At 40.9% G+C, this 13,392-nt stretch overlaps 1 protein-coding gene across 1 annotated transcript; it reads right to left on the reverse strand.

Annotated features, from left to right (window-relative positions):
• Nucleotides 1-8,924: 8,924 nt before the first annotated feature.
• Nucleotides 8,925-12,836, reverse strand: LOC115782113 (protein phosphatase 1 regulatory subunit 15A). Its single transcript, XM_030732134.1, has 3 exons — nt 12,391-12,836; nt 10,581-11,914; nt 8,925-9,859 (listed from the first exon to the last, which is right to left on the reverse strand). The coding sequence occupies exons 1-3, from the start codon at nt 12,551-12,553 to the stop codon at nt 9,650-9,652; spliced, it is 1,707 nt and encodes a 568-aa protein (XP_030587994.1). The 5' UTR covers nt 12,554-12,836; the 3' UTR covers nt 8,925-9,649.
• Nucleotides 12,837-13,392: the final 556 nt, after the last annotated feature.

Here is a 13,392-nt window from a genome sequence, read left to right on the forward strand (position 1 = left end):
ATTATAAAATGTGTATTACTGCAGCTCAGCATCTGTGACTATGCAGATTATGCAGAGCCATGATTAGGCACACTGCTGCTGGATCTGTGTATGTATGTATGTATCTGTGCATATCCTCAGTGATAAACCAACCAGAAAGAGGCCCTGATTCATCCCTCACTCTGTTTCTGCATCCGTCGTCAACATGAGCGCACACGATGCCTAATACACAGTGACACACACATAAAAAGATACATTTGCTCACTGACTGCCACACTCACTTCCCTGATGACTCCATTTCCTGGATTAGGGGGGCTCTCAATTATTTTGAATTTTCTTTTATGCATTTTATTGTAGCATTTGTCATCATGCTGACATTTTTATTTTGCTGTGCTTGTCCTTGTCTTCTTGTGTTCAGTCAGGGTAATTTGTTGCTTCTTTTCTCCAAAGCATGCTGGGGACTGCAGTTTAATTCCTACAGGTTTTTGGCTGATTCAAACAGTGTGTTGTCATCTGGAGGAAAATATCTAATGTGTGGGAAAAAGTAGTCTCATCTTACACCATTTGACCACAGGATAATATGTTGGTTTTTTTTTTTTTTTTTTTTTTTTTTTACAAAACAGGCAGCAGCCAGCTGAGCTGTTTATCAGCCTGTGCCTGTTGCTCCCCTTCTTTCATTTATACTGCACAAAAACAACAGTCACCAGGACATCGATTATCACCAATTGTGTGCGGACTGCTGAAAGACGTAAGAGAAAACAAAGAAAGCAAACACACAGAAACAAGATACCCGGATCTGGATGCAGGATGGGAACACTGTGGAGCTCTGTCTACACAAAGCTGCCAGCTAGGGGACAAAAAAATGCAGATGTGTGCCAAAGAATCTGAACTGTTGTGGACAGAATTTTGACAAATGTGATGATACTGTATATAGGAAAGTATGTTTTTATACACATAAAATAAAGATTTTACATGGCAATCATGCTTAAATTAAATGAATCACATTTCATTTTTGACTTAAAACCCTCTAAAAACTGTGCAAATTAATCTTTTTGTTGTTATTTGTTTGTATCCTGCAATATTAAAAAGTTGCTTTCACCTGGCAAACGCAAACAGGGGTGGTTAAAAATAACAAGTCAGTGAGGTAAAGAATAGTTTTCAAAATTGTCAAGTAGGAAGTGGAAATGAAACCTGACTCAAGAAACAAATGGATGCGAGATTAATGAAATGCCAGCACTAAAAAAAAAAAAAAAAAATTTAGAGGCCCAGCTTGTATTGTACACTCAACACCCACAAGGGAGCATAAACACACCTGGTGCCAGACTAAGCAAATGTCACTCTGCTGACTTTCAATGAAGGACTCGCTGTTCCAGCCCAGAACAGAAACCGCAGCAGCAGTTTTAAAGATGTAAAACTGATGATGTGTGCCATCTGCAGGTAAAGATAGTAACAGCTGCAGGAATTTTCACAGCTGTGCCACCTACAGGCAACTGGTGGCAGTTTTTTTTTTTGTCAAGAGACGCAATCAGAGGCAAAACAGTAAAAAAAAATTAACATGAGCGGTAGCAGTTCACTTTGGCTGGTAGATGATTTAAATATAGACATGTAGCTGTTTCTCCAGAAAAATGTGTGTTGGTTTAAGGTTGACTTCAGTGCTTTTAATTCAGTGAAATAAATAATAACAGGTTTAGTCTGCAGGCTAAAACAAAAAGGAAAAAAAAAAAATGTAATTTTACAGTCTCACACCCAGGGGTATTTGAGGCTTCATTTCCAGGTTTCATCTGTGAGGGCTCAGTCATCACCTTGAGCCTAACCCCCAGACTGTCATGTTCCTCCAGTCCTCCTGTGCTGACTCACCCATTCTCTCTTTCTCTCTCCTCTCCCTCTGTCTTTGTGTGTGTGGGTGTTTGAGTTAACCACACACTGGGTTTCAGAGGCGGGTCTTACCCTTACTCCCCGCCCTGCAGTCCTGCACACCTGGGATTAACAAACTCACCTGTTGGTGACTGGGCCGTAACAGTGAGCCATTCAGTCAGTGTCAGAGTGTTAATCAGGAAACAGTTATCTATCAGTTGGTGTATCAGAGCATTTGCTTGCTGCGACTCTGTCGTCGCCTCACCTGTTTGTTCTCCTCTGTGCAGGAACCCAGTGCCGTCTCTGAGTGAGTTACTGGGAGCGAGTTCTCCCTGTGGACCTGTCTGTACTGGAGCCTTGGATTCAATAACTGGAAAGCTGTCAATTCATTGTAAATAAACCTGTCAACTTTAATTTAGTCCCATCCAAAGTGGACTTTTTTGGAGGGGAAAGAATGTGTGTTCTCTAGAATATCAGAATAATATAGGAATAAACAAAAAACAGGACAGCAAATGCTTAGGAATGGGATCATCACTGATGAAGACTGCACTCAAAGTCAACTAAGGCATTTGTTGGATTACTTAGATATCATAATGCTTGGTTAATATAAATATATTTATGTTAAATGATTCATGTTTGTATTTTAATCAAAGAACATTTAGATCAACTAGATCGACATGCGTTCACCCCGTTAAGTACTTTAAAACAGTGATGGTTTAAGGCTTGACACGACTTCTTTTGCCCTCAACTTCAGTTTGTTTGAGGACACGCTGCACACCATGCCAAGTATTCAGCGGATAGCTCTTTGGCTTTTTTTTTTAATAGATTGAACAAAATAAATGGGAACAAATATGTTTTTGTGACCGGCTGCTAGTAACAAAGTGCCCAAAGTTACAGTTAAAAATTGGTACTTTGTTAAATTGTCTGTTATGTGTAGGCACAACACTGGTTCATTGCTTGTGTTAGGTGCCTTTTTATGCTTGAATGAGTCATATGTTGGTGTTAAGTGGCTTAACAAACAAAAAAAGTTCCTCTAAAAATGGACAAGTACAAGAACTGCACTGGAAACTGTTTACACACCACTCTGCATTTAATCATTAGTTAATATTAATCTCTGGCTCTTTTCCACAGCATGTCTTTCATCCTGTCTCGCTCCCTTAATGCCCAACCAGTAGCAGCAGGTGACTGTCCCTTGGTGAGCCTGGTTCTGCTGCAGGTTTCTGCACTCTTGCCAAGTGCTTGCTCATAGGGGGTTGTTTTGATTTTTCTCAGTAATTATCGTAGGATCTTTACCTCACAATACAAAGCGCCTTGATGTGACTGTTTGTTGTGATTTGGTGCTATATAAATAAAATTGAATTAAACTGAAAATGAGTGTAAAAGCATACTTAAGTTTTTAGATGGAAATATGGTGGCATGATATAATTACATTCATGCAATAGATTTTTTTTTTTTTTTTTTTTTTTTTTTAAGTGTGATCGCTCAGGATTAACTCAAGAAAACATGATTTTAAAAAAGAAAAACTTCTGTATATCTGTAATTGCCTGCATTTTGTGCAAGAGTTCAAACTGCAGCAACAGCAGCGCCAAACAATCCTTGACTGCAGGGTGAAACATTTGTAGGTTCAAGTGAAGCTGCTAGACCGCTCCTAAAGGATTGGCTGCCCAGCGATCATATCATCTCACGGTGAGCTTAGTTTCATGTTAAAAGTTCAGCTTTCTCTGGCATTTATTCTTTTGATTGTGAGACTATTTGGATTTAGTATTCAATCTTAATCTGCTTAAAATATTAAAGCTAAGATCAACACTGGAATACTTATCGGATTTCTTTCCAACTCGACACAAAGGGAAGCAATGATTGCAAGATAACAGTATTTATTTGTAATTGTTTGAGCAGCACATTACATCATTCATCACGGTGAAGGAATTTGTGTTTTTTTTCACCAGTGCGAGACAACTTGGTTTGGCTTTAAGCCCTCAGTAAACAGAGCCTTCAGACAGAAAGATAAATGTGCACAGAAACAATATCAGCCTTTATCTACCCACTCCCCCCTTTGCTGTCTCTTCTCATAATGGGTAACCAAGGCTTCCAGGGATTCGGGGATAAGTCTTGGGGTCTTTGCCCTTGTCTAGATTGCGTCAACATTCATTGGCAGAAGAGCAAAAACCTCAGGTGGCAAAGAAATTCTGAAGCACCCTTGATACGCCAGATGCACACACAAACGCACAGCTCAGCCCAACACTTTTCTGGCACTGTTCTCACTATTGTGTCTTATGGAAATGCGGGGTGAATAATGCATGGCTCTGTGCCATATGAGCATTTGTAACTTGTGGAACAGCCCACAGGCCTGGCAGAGCCTCACCCATCCTGTGTGCACTTCCTAAATGTTAAAACCATCACCTGGGGAAAGAAACAGATTCAGAGCTTAACCATTAACCAACTTTAGTTCTATTAATCTCAATCCGCTGCTGAAAATGTGGAAATTGTTGCAGTATTGGCGAATAAATATTAACACATCATAGTTCTTACTTGCCTTTGAAACTTGGCTGTATGTCATATGTGAAGTCAATGTTAAGCTGTCAGTATATTAATGAAATAATTTCAGCTTTCGTGCGCATTCTCTCTACTATACTACTCATATTTCCACTTCTGTTGTGAGAAATAATCCAGCTGAGCTTCTTTAGAAGACTTACTGAAGCTAGGGAGCAGAAACCTAATTAAGCATTTATAGTAGTCTGTTTGCCTCTAAGATGTGGCAAAATGTAATTTGATATAAAAGATATAACAAAGGGAGACTGCTCAAAGAAATTAAAGCAACACTTTTTAATCAGAGTGTAGCATCAAGTCAGTGAAACCTCTGGGATATTGATCTGATCAGTTAAGTAGCAGAGGGGGTTGTTAATCAGTTTCTGCTGCTTTGGTTTTAATGAAACTAACAGCAGGTGCAGTAGAGGGGCAACAATGAGACAACCCCACAAACCCCTTTTGTTCACTGCCCGTCACCGTGCAGCCCAAATGGCATTTGTCACAGAATACCTGTTTGTGTGATGCTGCGAAAGCCTGGAATAAACTAAAACATAAAGACCCGAATATAACTAAACACTAACAGAAGCTCAAATACCAAAGAAGCAAAGACTAAAAACTTATAGAATACTAAGGAAAAACATGAATCAGATAGAAATAACACAAAACTAGAACCAATAAAATAAACAGAGGCAGAGGGAAACATGAACTTAAAACCATATGACACTCATGCTAAAGTAATGAAATTCTGAACTAAGGACTCACCAACAACAAAACTCCGGGACAATAAGCTAACAGAGGGTGTTTAATAATAATAAACATGAATTCAACGTTTGGAAATATCAGCATTAGGAATGTAAATCAACTTATTCCGAACATGGAAATTCATTACTCTGATGTGAATTTGAAGAAAATGGCAGCCCTCCTGCCGTCTGAGCAGGAGGGCTGATTTAACAGACACACTAACCGACAGCCACAGAAACAGCTAATGTGATCAAGTGTACATTTTTTTTAAAGCCAGCTTTGTTTTATTTTTGTGTGTGTGACAGCCTGACATTGATTTCTCCTGATTCAAACTCTTTTCATGATATTGCATCTTCCCCTGACAAAACTTCACAAAGCTCAGGCCATCACAGGAGGAAAAAAAAACAAGTGGGATTTATGACTATTCATAGAAAAAAAATACATATTTCAAACATGCATGTCTAGATCTTTGTGACTGGCTGAGGTTTCAAAACATTTTGGAACTATTTTCTGTGTATAAAAGTATGGCAAAGGTCCTTTTGTGGTGGACTCTGGTGGCGTAAGGTTTGAAGGTCCGACCAAAAATATCAGCCTCCTTGTTTTGTATCCAGCAGGGACTTTTTTTTCTTTTGCTGATTTAATATGAAGCCACGCACTAATTCTTTAAAAGATGTGATCTGTGAATGGTGCATACTTTTGTGTTTATTTGCCTTGCACAAACAGTTGCTTCCTTTTGCCTGCTGGTCCGAATAGACTAAGACTCTGCAGCTGCCTTATCTAATTATAGACTCAGTTCTAAAATCGGGTCCTCTGAGAACGAAGTGAACAGCAAGTCATCAAAAAAATAAATAAATAAAAATTTTAAGCTGTGATGTCATCAGTTTCACCACATGAGGGCAGCAGACCTACATAGTGGCCACCCAGTCATTTTTTTTTCTCTGAGATACAGACAACGCTGAGTGTCCAAATATGGTCATCTAGGAGCGGAAGGAAGCTCCAAATATTCATTCCATTACAGTAAAGAAGAGATTTTTTGTTGCAGATTAATATTTCAGAGAAGGTTGGAAGCTAATAAAACATACCGTACAGAAGGTATTACTGATATAATTACTTTTTAAATTTAAATAGCAAGGCCTTGAATTTGAATTTCACTGCTAATGCAGCCAGGTGACTCTAAATAAAAACCCAAAAAGTGTCATTTTGTAACGTTGTCTTACTGTCATCAATTAGTAACCATGGTGTGTATGTGTGCTGTGTCACGTACCAGAAGACAATTGTGTCCCCTAGTGGTTAGAATTAAACACCACATCCAAATTCAGCTTCAGCTTGAGCCGTCCGTCTCCGTCTGTGCCGTCTGGGTGTTGGTCAGACACACTAACCCACATGAGGAGGCTGTACGCTGATCAGTGTTTACCACATGCCTTCATGTCTGGCTATGCAAGGCATCATACTTATTTAATGAGGGGCACCTTGGGGAGAAAACAGTACTCAGAATGATAATAACAGCGTGCATTTCTTTAATTACTGTTTTCATTCATGCGTTTAAAATGGTGGTGAAACATTTTGCTGAAACCCTCTGGAGCCACTTGGAAGGCTCCAGAAAGGACCTTGAAGTCAATTTTGTTGATCACTGAGTCAGACAAAGCACCCCCCCCCCCCCCCCCCCACACACACACACACAGTTTTTCAATTTCAGTTTTTAAACAAACAGACTGTGAACTCATTTAAACCATAAAGAGCAAGTCTAAATGTGTCTCAAAGAGAGTGTATAGATGAGCTGAAGGACACGTTTTATACGCAGACAGTTTGGATCATGCAATCCATTATCAGGGGGATATATGTAAACTGTAGATGTACAATACACAGGGCAAACATACTTGTTGCCTTTTGCATTTCATGCAGTCTGTCTGTATGAGGTGGTGTCAGACACAATAGCTGCTGGTAGGTTGCATCATCAGCTAATTGTGACCCAGGAGATACCCTTCTCTGGCAGGCGAGTTGGAGGGGAATCGTGTGTGTGTGTGTATGAAAGCCCACTGCCTCTGCTGTTGCTGCTGATTCTACCACTGCTGCAATCACCTGCAATCCTTTCACCGCCTCGCCACTCCTGCCGGTTGCCTGGAGACGGGGTCGCCTAGGCCACAGAGCTAATGGTACTGGGAGCAGATGAGGAGGAGAAAGATGGAGACAAAGATACAAAGAGAGAAGTGGGTTAAAGAAGAAAATGGGAAGAAAAGAAGGGAGTAATGAAGGAGAAGCTGTCATATTCATCCCGTAATTGTGAAGCCACAGCTTCACAAGGCCCTCATAGCTGTCTCTGTCTACTTGCAGTGCTTTTGAGCAAGGCACGGGCTCCTTGGTGTGTTTTCACTGACAGTAAAATCAGGCATACGGATGGCAGGCTGAGGGAAATCAGAGGGACAGATGCACCTCCCCCACCTCCACCACTCTGTATGCAAACACTGAGGAAACACAGATATGAGAGTTTGTTTTTCAGCTTGCAGCTAATGTTATCGGGTCAGCCTCCCGGAACAAAGCAAAGCATCCAGAAAATGTACCCTCTTAGCAAAATTCATTCCACAGCCTCACACTGTGAAAAAACCCAAACAAACGTGTTCTGATGTCTGTTATTTATCATGCAAGGAAGCCCTGCACAAATCAGTCATGAAGGACTTTCACCTTTTTAGGGCTTAAGAATATGTTTAATAACAAACCAGGTTTAGATGGAAGGGCGTTACAAGCACTAATCTAAAAAAAAAAACTTCACTTTTTTCATGCAAGACTCCAGCAGATGGTGAATAACACACAGCATGTGGTGGGGGGAGGCGGTGGGACATCAGCAGTAGACCTACCGCTGCGTTGACACAGCAACAATGTCAGTGATTGCTCACCTTTGCACCATGGTGTGTGTGTGTGTGTGTGTGTGTGTGTGTGTGTGTGTGGGAGGGGAATGGGTGAGGAGATCTGCTAATTGATTTCATCCCTCAGGAAAGTCATTTCATCATACTTGGTGTTTTTAACCCTTGTCTTACGACAGCCTTACGGCAGCCGCTCTGCACGGAGACTCGCATCCCACTGGGAAATTATTAGCTCCTGTGTGCGTGTGTGTTAGTGTGCGAGGCAAAATACATGAGAAGGAAATGCAAATATATATATTCAGATAGTATTTTGAACAATTATATGATATTTCTGAGTGTATCTTTAACATTAGATGCTCATAAAGGGAGCAAAAACAGTGTTGTGAGCTACTGTGTTCATACTGTAAAACCTAGTAAGAAAAGATGCATTTGATGAAACTGTAAACATCTTTAGATGTTTAGTTTATACCTACATGACATCTGAATATGAAGAAAGTCCCTTAGGCCTGTTTGTCATCAGTTTAAACGCAGCTAAAAATTTCTTTGACAAACCTCCACTTCCCAGACAACCTGTAAATCCCCTTCTCAATAATACAAAGCAAGTGATGCATTTACCTTTATCTCTCTAGTGGTTGAAGTCCTACAAAGGAGTGTGTGTTAGAAATTTCACATGCTCAGTGACCACACCGGGTGTTTTTTTTTGTGGTCACAATCAGGGAGGGGGTGCTGATGTTCTCGCTCTTTTGAGAATGTAGAGAAACTCTTGTTTCTCCTCACCATGTTTGTGTGATTGACTCATCAAATTTCTCATCACCTCTGCAACATTTCCAATGATCAACAGTGCTTACACATTCCTGAGACCTTTGTGGCTGTCTCCACTTAGACAACTTCAGAACTGATTTTCAAATATGTGGCCTCATCTTTTTGTCCAATCGTTTGCCAGGTTGCGACAAACAACAGAAACAATGACAGTGTCACAAATTTTATTGATTCAACAGAGCACCTATAGATCCATTTGCTAGGGACAATTAAGCTAGACGATGTTACCATGAGAAGCTGAATGAGTCACAGAGGATAAATGTTGTCCTGCAAATACAATCAGAAAGAGACCCATCTTCACAATCAGTACTAAGAAGCTGCCATTATGTGCAGGAATATAAGAAGATACAAGACAAAAAAAAATAAATAAAAATTCAAATCTTAACATTGCAACAGTAAGACAAGAACTGCACCAGAGTCTGACGTGTCCAACATGCTGAAACAAAACTTTTCAAAACACTTTGCAATATAAAGCTCTGCTTTTTTTGTGATATCATTTTCTACTTTTAACTTCTAGATTCACCACTGTGGTTTCTTCACACACTAAAAACAGTTCAAACCAAAGGTAAAAATAAATAGCAAACTCCACTGGGCGTCAATAACTTACATTACTAGGTCAGTATATAAGGCATACAAAAACATTCCACACAGTAATGCTGAGCATAAAATGAGAAAGTGTCAATCAGTGCAACAGGTACACAATGTATAAAACCTTTTGAGGTACAAAGTTGTTCAGCTTGACAACAAACATTTACGTTGGCCTAACATCAAACTTCTAATTGGCCTAAATCAAAATCACTGTTGCATTGCAACCAATCACAAGTTCTCATCCTAAAAGGAAATAAAACATTCAGCGTTCAGGACCCTTTTGTTTATTTCAAGGCACTGTCCAGGTACGCCCGGATCTTCTCTCTGTGGGGCTGGGTCAAACACTGGCCAATGACCTGCTCTGCTTCCCGAATCCGCCTCCGGAAGCGGTCACGGTCTCGTGCCATTTCTTCCCAGTGTCCTTTCCGAGACGCCTGTCGAGCAAACGGCCAGGTCCGCATGACATGGACTTGGACAAGAGGAGAAAATCGAACCTGGAATTCAAAAGAAAAGAAAATTTGATATATTTTGTTGAACAATCCTGGAAGTAATATGATTCTAAAAATACCCTGAAATTAACCCTTTCCAAAATCCCACTACTCTTAGAAAAACACTTAAGGATTTTTTTTTAATGACGTGAGAGTGTCTAATCATAAGACCTTTGTGCCAGTTTAGCAATAATGCTGCAACTTCAGCTCAGTTCACATGGAAGTCAGTCTCTGCTGACTCGCTGAAGTCACATGACGACGGGCTTAGTCATGACGACCAGTGTTGCTAACCGACAACAAACAACTCCGCCTAAGACGCTGTCTGGAGGCAGGAATTAACTGTTATCTTTGTATCACACACGGTTCAGGAGTCAGCGGTAGGCCTGGCGCCTCGTGATATTAATTCTAAGTTTAAATATGAGATCACCTCCCCTTCTATGTTTGCCTGGGTCAATGAAACATCAAGTGTTACTTAAAGTTTTCATTTGAGAGCTGACAATATGTTTACAATACAATTCTGTTTGACCTATTTAGTCTAAAGCTTAATAAAACAGGCAAGTTACACTTAAACTTTTGTACGTATGTACTTTTAAAAGCCTAATTTATTCCTGTCTGTTTAGTTGAATGTATTCTTTAGTTAATTTTTATTCTAAGCGCCACATGGTTCCACATGGATAAACTGGCAGTTTCACTACAAAAATAAATAAACAATAAATCAGACAATGACCTTTTTCTGGGTGGTGTCAGCCTTGGTTTCCTTCTTCTCTGAAGTTGCTCGGGGCGTTTGTCCAGGTCTTTTCCAGGGCACTAGTGTTGTGTCTGGATGCGAGTGATATTTTATCTGCCTCTCTGGCAGAGATGGCTTGACAGCTCTGGATTTCTGGAATGCTTTTGCCTGTTTCTTTCCTTTTGTGGATGAAGTCTGTGTGTGGTGAACATCAAGAGCGTCTGAGTCTTCTTCTCGCTGGAGTGTTGATTTTGGGGAGCTCTGGAGGCAGGCCTGGAAGTTCAAAGGGTGGTAAGGGTCATGCTTTTGGCAGAGAGATTTCCACAGTTCTTCTTCATCATCTTCAGGTGAAGGAAGAATGCTGCCCTCCTTGTCCTCGGTGTCTGTGTCAGATTTTGGGGTTTCGTGTTTAGAGATAACAGTGGTGGTTTGGGGAGTGGTGCTGCTGATTGTGCATGCAGTGAAACACATGGGATTGTAAGGGTCTTCGGGACTGCTGAAGAAGTCCCAGAGCATGTCGCTTTCTTCCTTGTCGATGTCAGGGCTCGAACCATCTGAACTGGCCCAGCTGCTCCAACTGCTCTCACTGTCAGAGCGACTGACCCAGTTTTTCAGGCCTCGCAACCCCAACATTTCCTCGCTGACCTGGCTGACTGACATGAGGTCGGTATCGCTACAGTCTTTCACTTCACTTTTACTTTTGCCCATATTTGTGTTAGTTGAAATACAGGCAGAGAAAGAGAAGGGGTTGTAAGGATCGTTGGATTTTGACAGAGATTCCCAAAGCGCCTTACTTTCCTCACTCTCAAATTCTACTGCGTTCGGGTCTTCCTCACTACTCCAGTGAGAGCTCTTCTCCTCCTCTGATGTGTCCTGCTTGAAAACCATTTCCTTTGAAATATCCTGTGTGAAGACTTCCTCGCTGCTTTTATGACACGTGTCGTTAGAACCAGAGCCCTCGCTGCTTGACACAAAGAAGTTCCAGTCGCCTGGGAAGCCCATTTTCCAGCTGGACTGGTGTCCTAGAAAGATGCCCTCTTCTTTGCCGGCCGTTCTGGACACAAAGTCGTCCACGAGTCCGCAGCACAGGTCGTCAGCTCGCAGACTGGACAGCAAGGCCTCAGCAGTGGATTTCCCAGTAAAGGGGTCACCAACGTCAGCACAGAAGTTGGAGAGGGGATTTGAACCACCAACCATGACTCCGTTGTCTCCCTCAAACAAAGAGGTGAACAGGAATGATTCCGTTGGGTTTGTGGCTGTAGTCATGTGCTGGATGTGCTGACCGGTCTCGTCTGTGATTCTCACGTGAACCTCAAACCTGAACATCTGGAAAACTGAAAAAAGGAAAGAAAAACCTTTTGAGTACACTGAAATTCACTTAAGTTACATTTAGCAAAGGAGTAACTGTCATGTAGTCAAATTTTTGTTTTTTTATACTTTAGTTTTAGGTATCATTTCCAAGTAAGCTGATAAGTCTGTATGTTGTGCTTCAAGGACTACAGGAAGTTTTACTGTGATGGCATAATAATGTCCAAATGCTGGGAACGGGACGTAAACACCACTGGACTCAGAGGATAAACACCACTATCTCTATAAAAAAATCTTTAAAAACTGAGTAACAATTTAGTAGACACTAGAAACACAGTGTAGTTTCACGCTGTCTGAATATAGTTTACAAAAAAAACTTTTTTTTTTTTTTGAGTAACAGTAACTATATGAAAAGCTATATTTATCCTACACCTACACAGCTGTCATTGGACTTTCCAATAACTGTAAACACCCCCAAGTTTTGTCAGTGCCCCACTCTTACCTGACACGAAAGTGTAGTAAATGACTTGAACCAGCAACCGAAGCTGTTCCCACAGCACGGTGAGCATCTGTTTAGTCCACGGCAAAAGCGCCATCCCTCCGCTGCCAAACCTTTCCATCGCGGTCCGCTCAGAGCCCGTCTGGGAGCCAACAACCGTAGCCATTTTCACGTCTTTCTTCTCGAGTTTCGGCGACTGTGTTAAAAACAACTCCTCACGTATTCTGGTATTCCTCGTCGAAAACCAACAGATTTCGCGTAGTTGTCGGTGACAGATATGCGTCGATGTTTTGTCGCTTCATTTTTCGGCAAGCCTGTGCCATCTTTTGGTCTCCTTCGTCAAATGTTCTCATGTATTTTCTCCATGTTCTTCAGCTGTTTTCGTTGTCGTAGTAGCCAGGGTTGAATGTCTCGAGGTTGCAACACCACCCGTTAAAATAAACACGCTGACGTCACGCTACACCGTGATTGGACAGAGTAGCTGTACTTGTCACGCTAATTCCTCCCCCAGGTTACGTAACGAATGACGCATAGAAAGTGCCCGTAATTTCCTCAGCTACCAGGAAAACCCTGGTTTAAAGCGAAATTAACCTGAGGCTGAAAACTTGTAAGATTTCCCCTGATATTTTATAACATATATGTATACAATCCTGAATTTCCTAAATTGAATGCAGTTTCACTTTCCTTGTATACTGTTTTGGTTCAATGATTTATTCACACCCAGGTACAGAAACACAAGGAACTGTCAAGGAGTTTGGAGTGGTTTCACACATTTGCATATATTTGAAAGTGATGCAAAAGCAGGGAGACTAATGTATACAATAATGTAGCCAATAAACATCAGATTTTACTCTTATTCATTCCACTTTTTGTTCCAGAGAAATGTAAAGACTTTAAATATTTACAGTCCAAATTATATGTGACAAGAGATTATAAACACCTGATAAAAAGAAACTGTGCTCATGCCGTAATAAACAGGCAACACTGAAGCCCTGCAGCTTTTGA

The sequence above is a fragment of the Archocentrus centrarchus genome, chromosome 6 (assembly GCF_007364275.1).
Source record: "Archocentrus centrarchus isolate MPI-CPG fArcCen1 chromosome 6, fArcCen1, whole genome shotgun sequence".
Taxonomy (NCBI): domain Eukaryota; kingdom Metazoa; phylum Chordata; class Actinopteri; order Cichliformes; family Cichlidae; genus Archocentrus; species Archocentrus centrarchus.

Bases quoted from the DNA above. Each gene is read 5' to 3' on its own strand.
- LOC115782113 (XM_030732134.1), bottom strand. From the start codon at position 12,553: ATGGCTACGGTTGTTGGCTCCCAGACGGGCTCTGAGCGGACCGCGATG. The intron at 11,915-12,390 runs GTAAGAGTGGGG...TCCTTTTTTCAG, and splicing joins TTACTACACTTTCGTGTCAG to TTTTCCAGATGTTCAGGTTT. The intron at 9,860-10,580 runs GTCATTGTCTGA...TTTGAATTCCAG, and splicing joins CTGACACCACCCAGAAAAAG to GTTCGATTTTCTCCTCTTGT.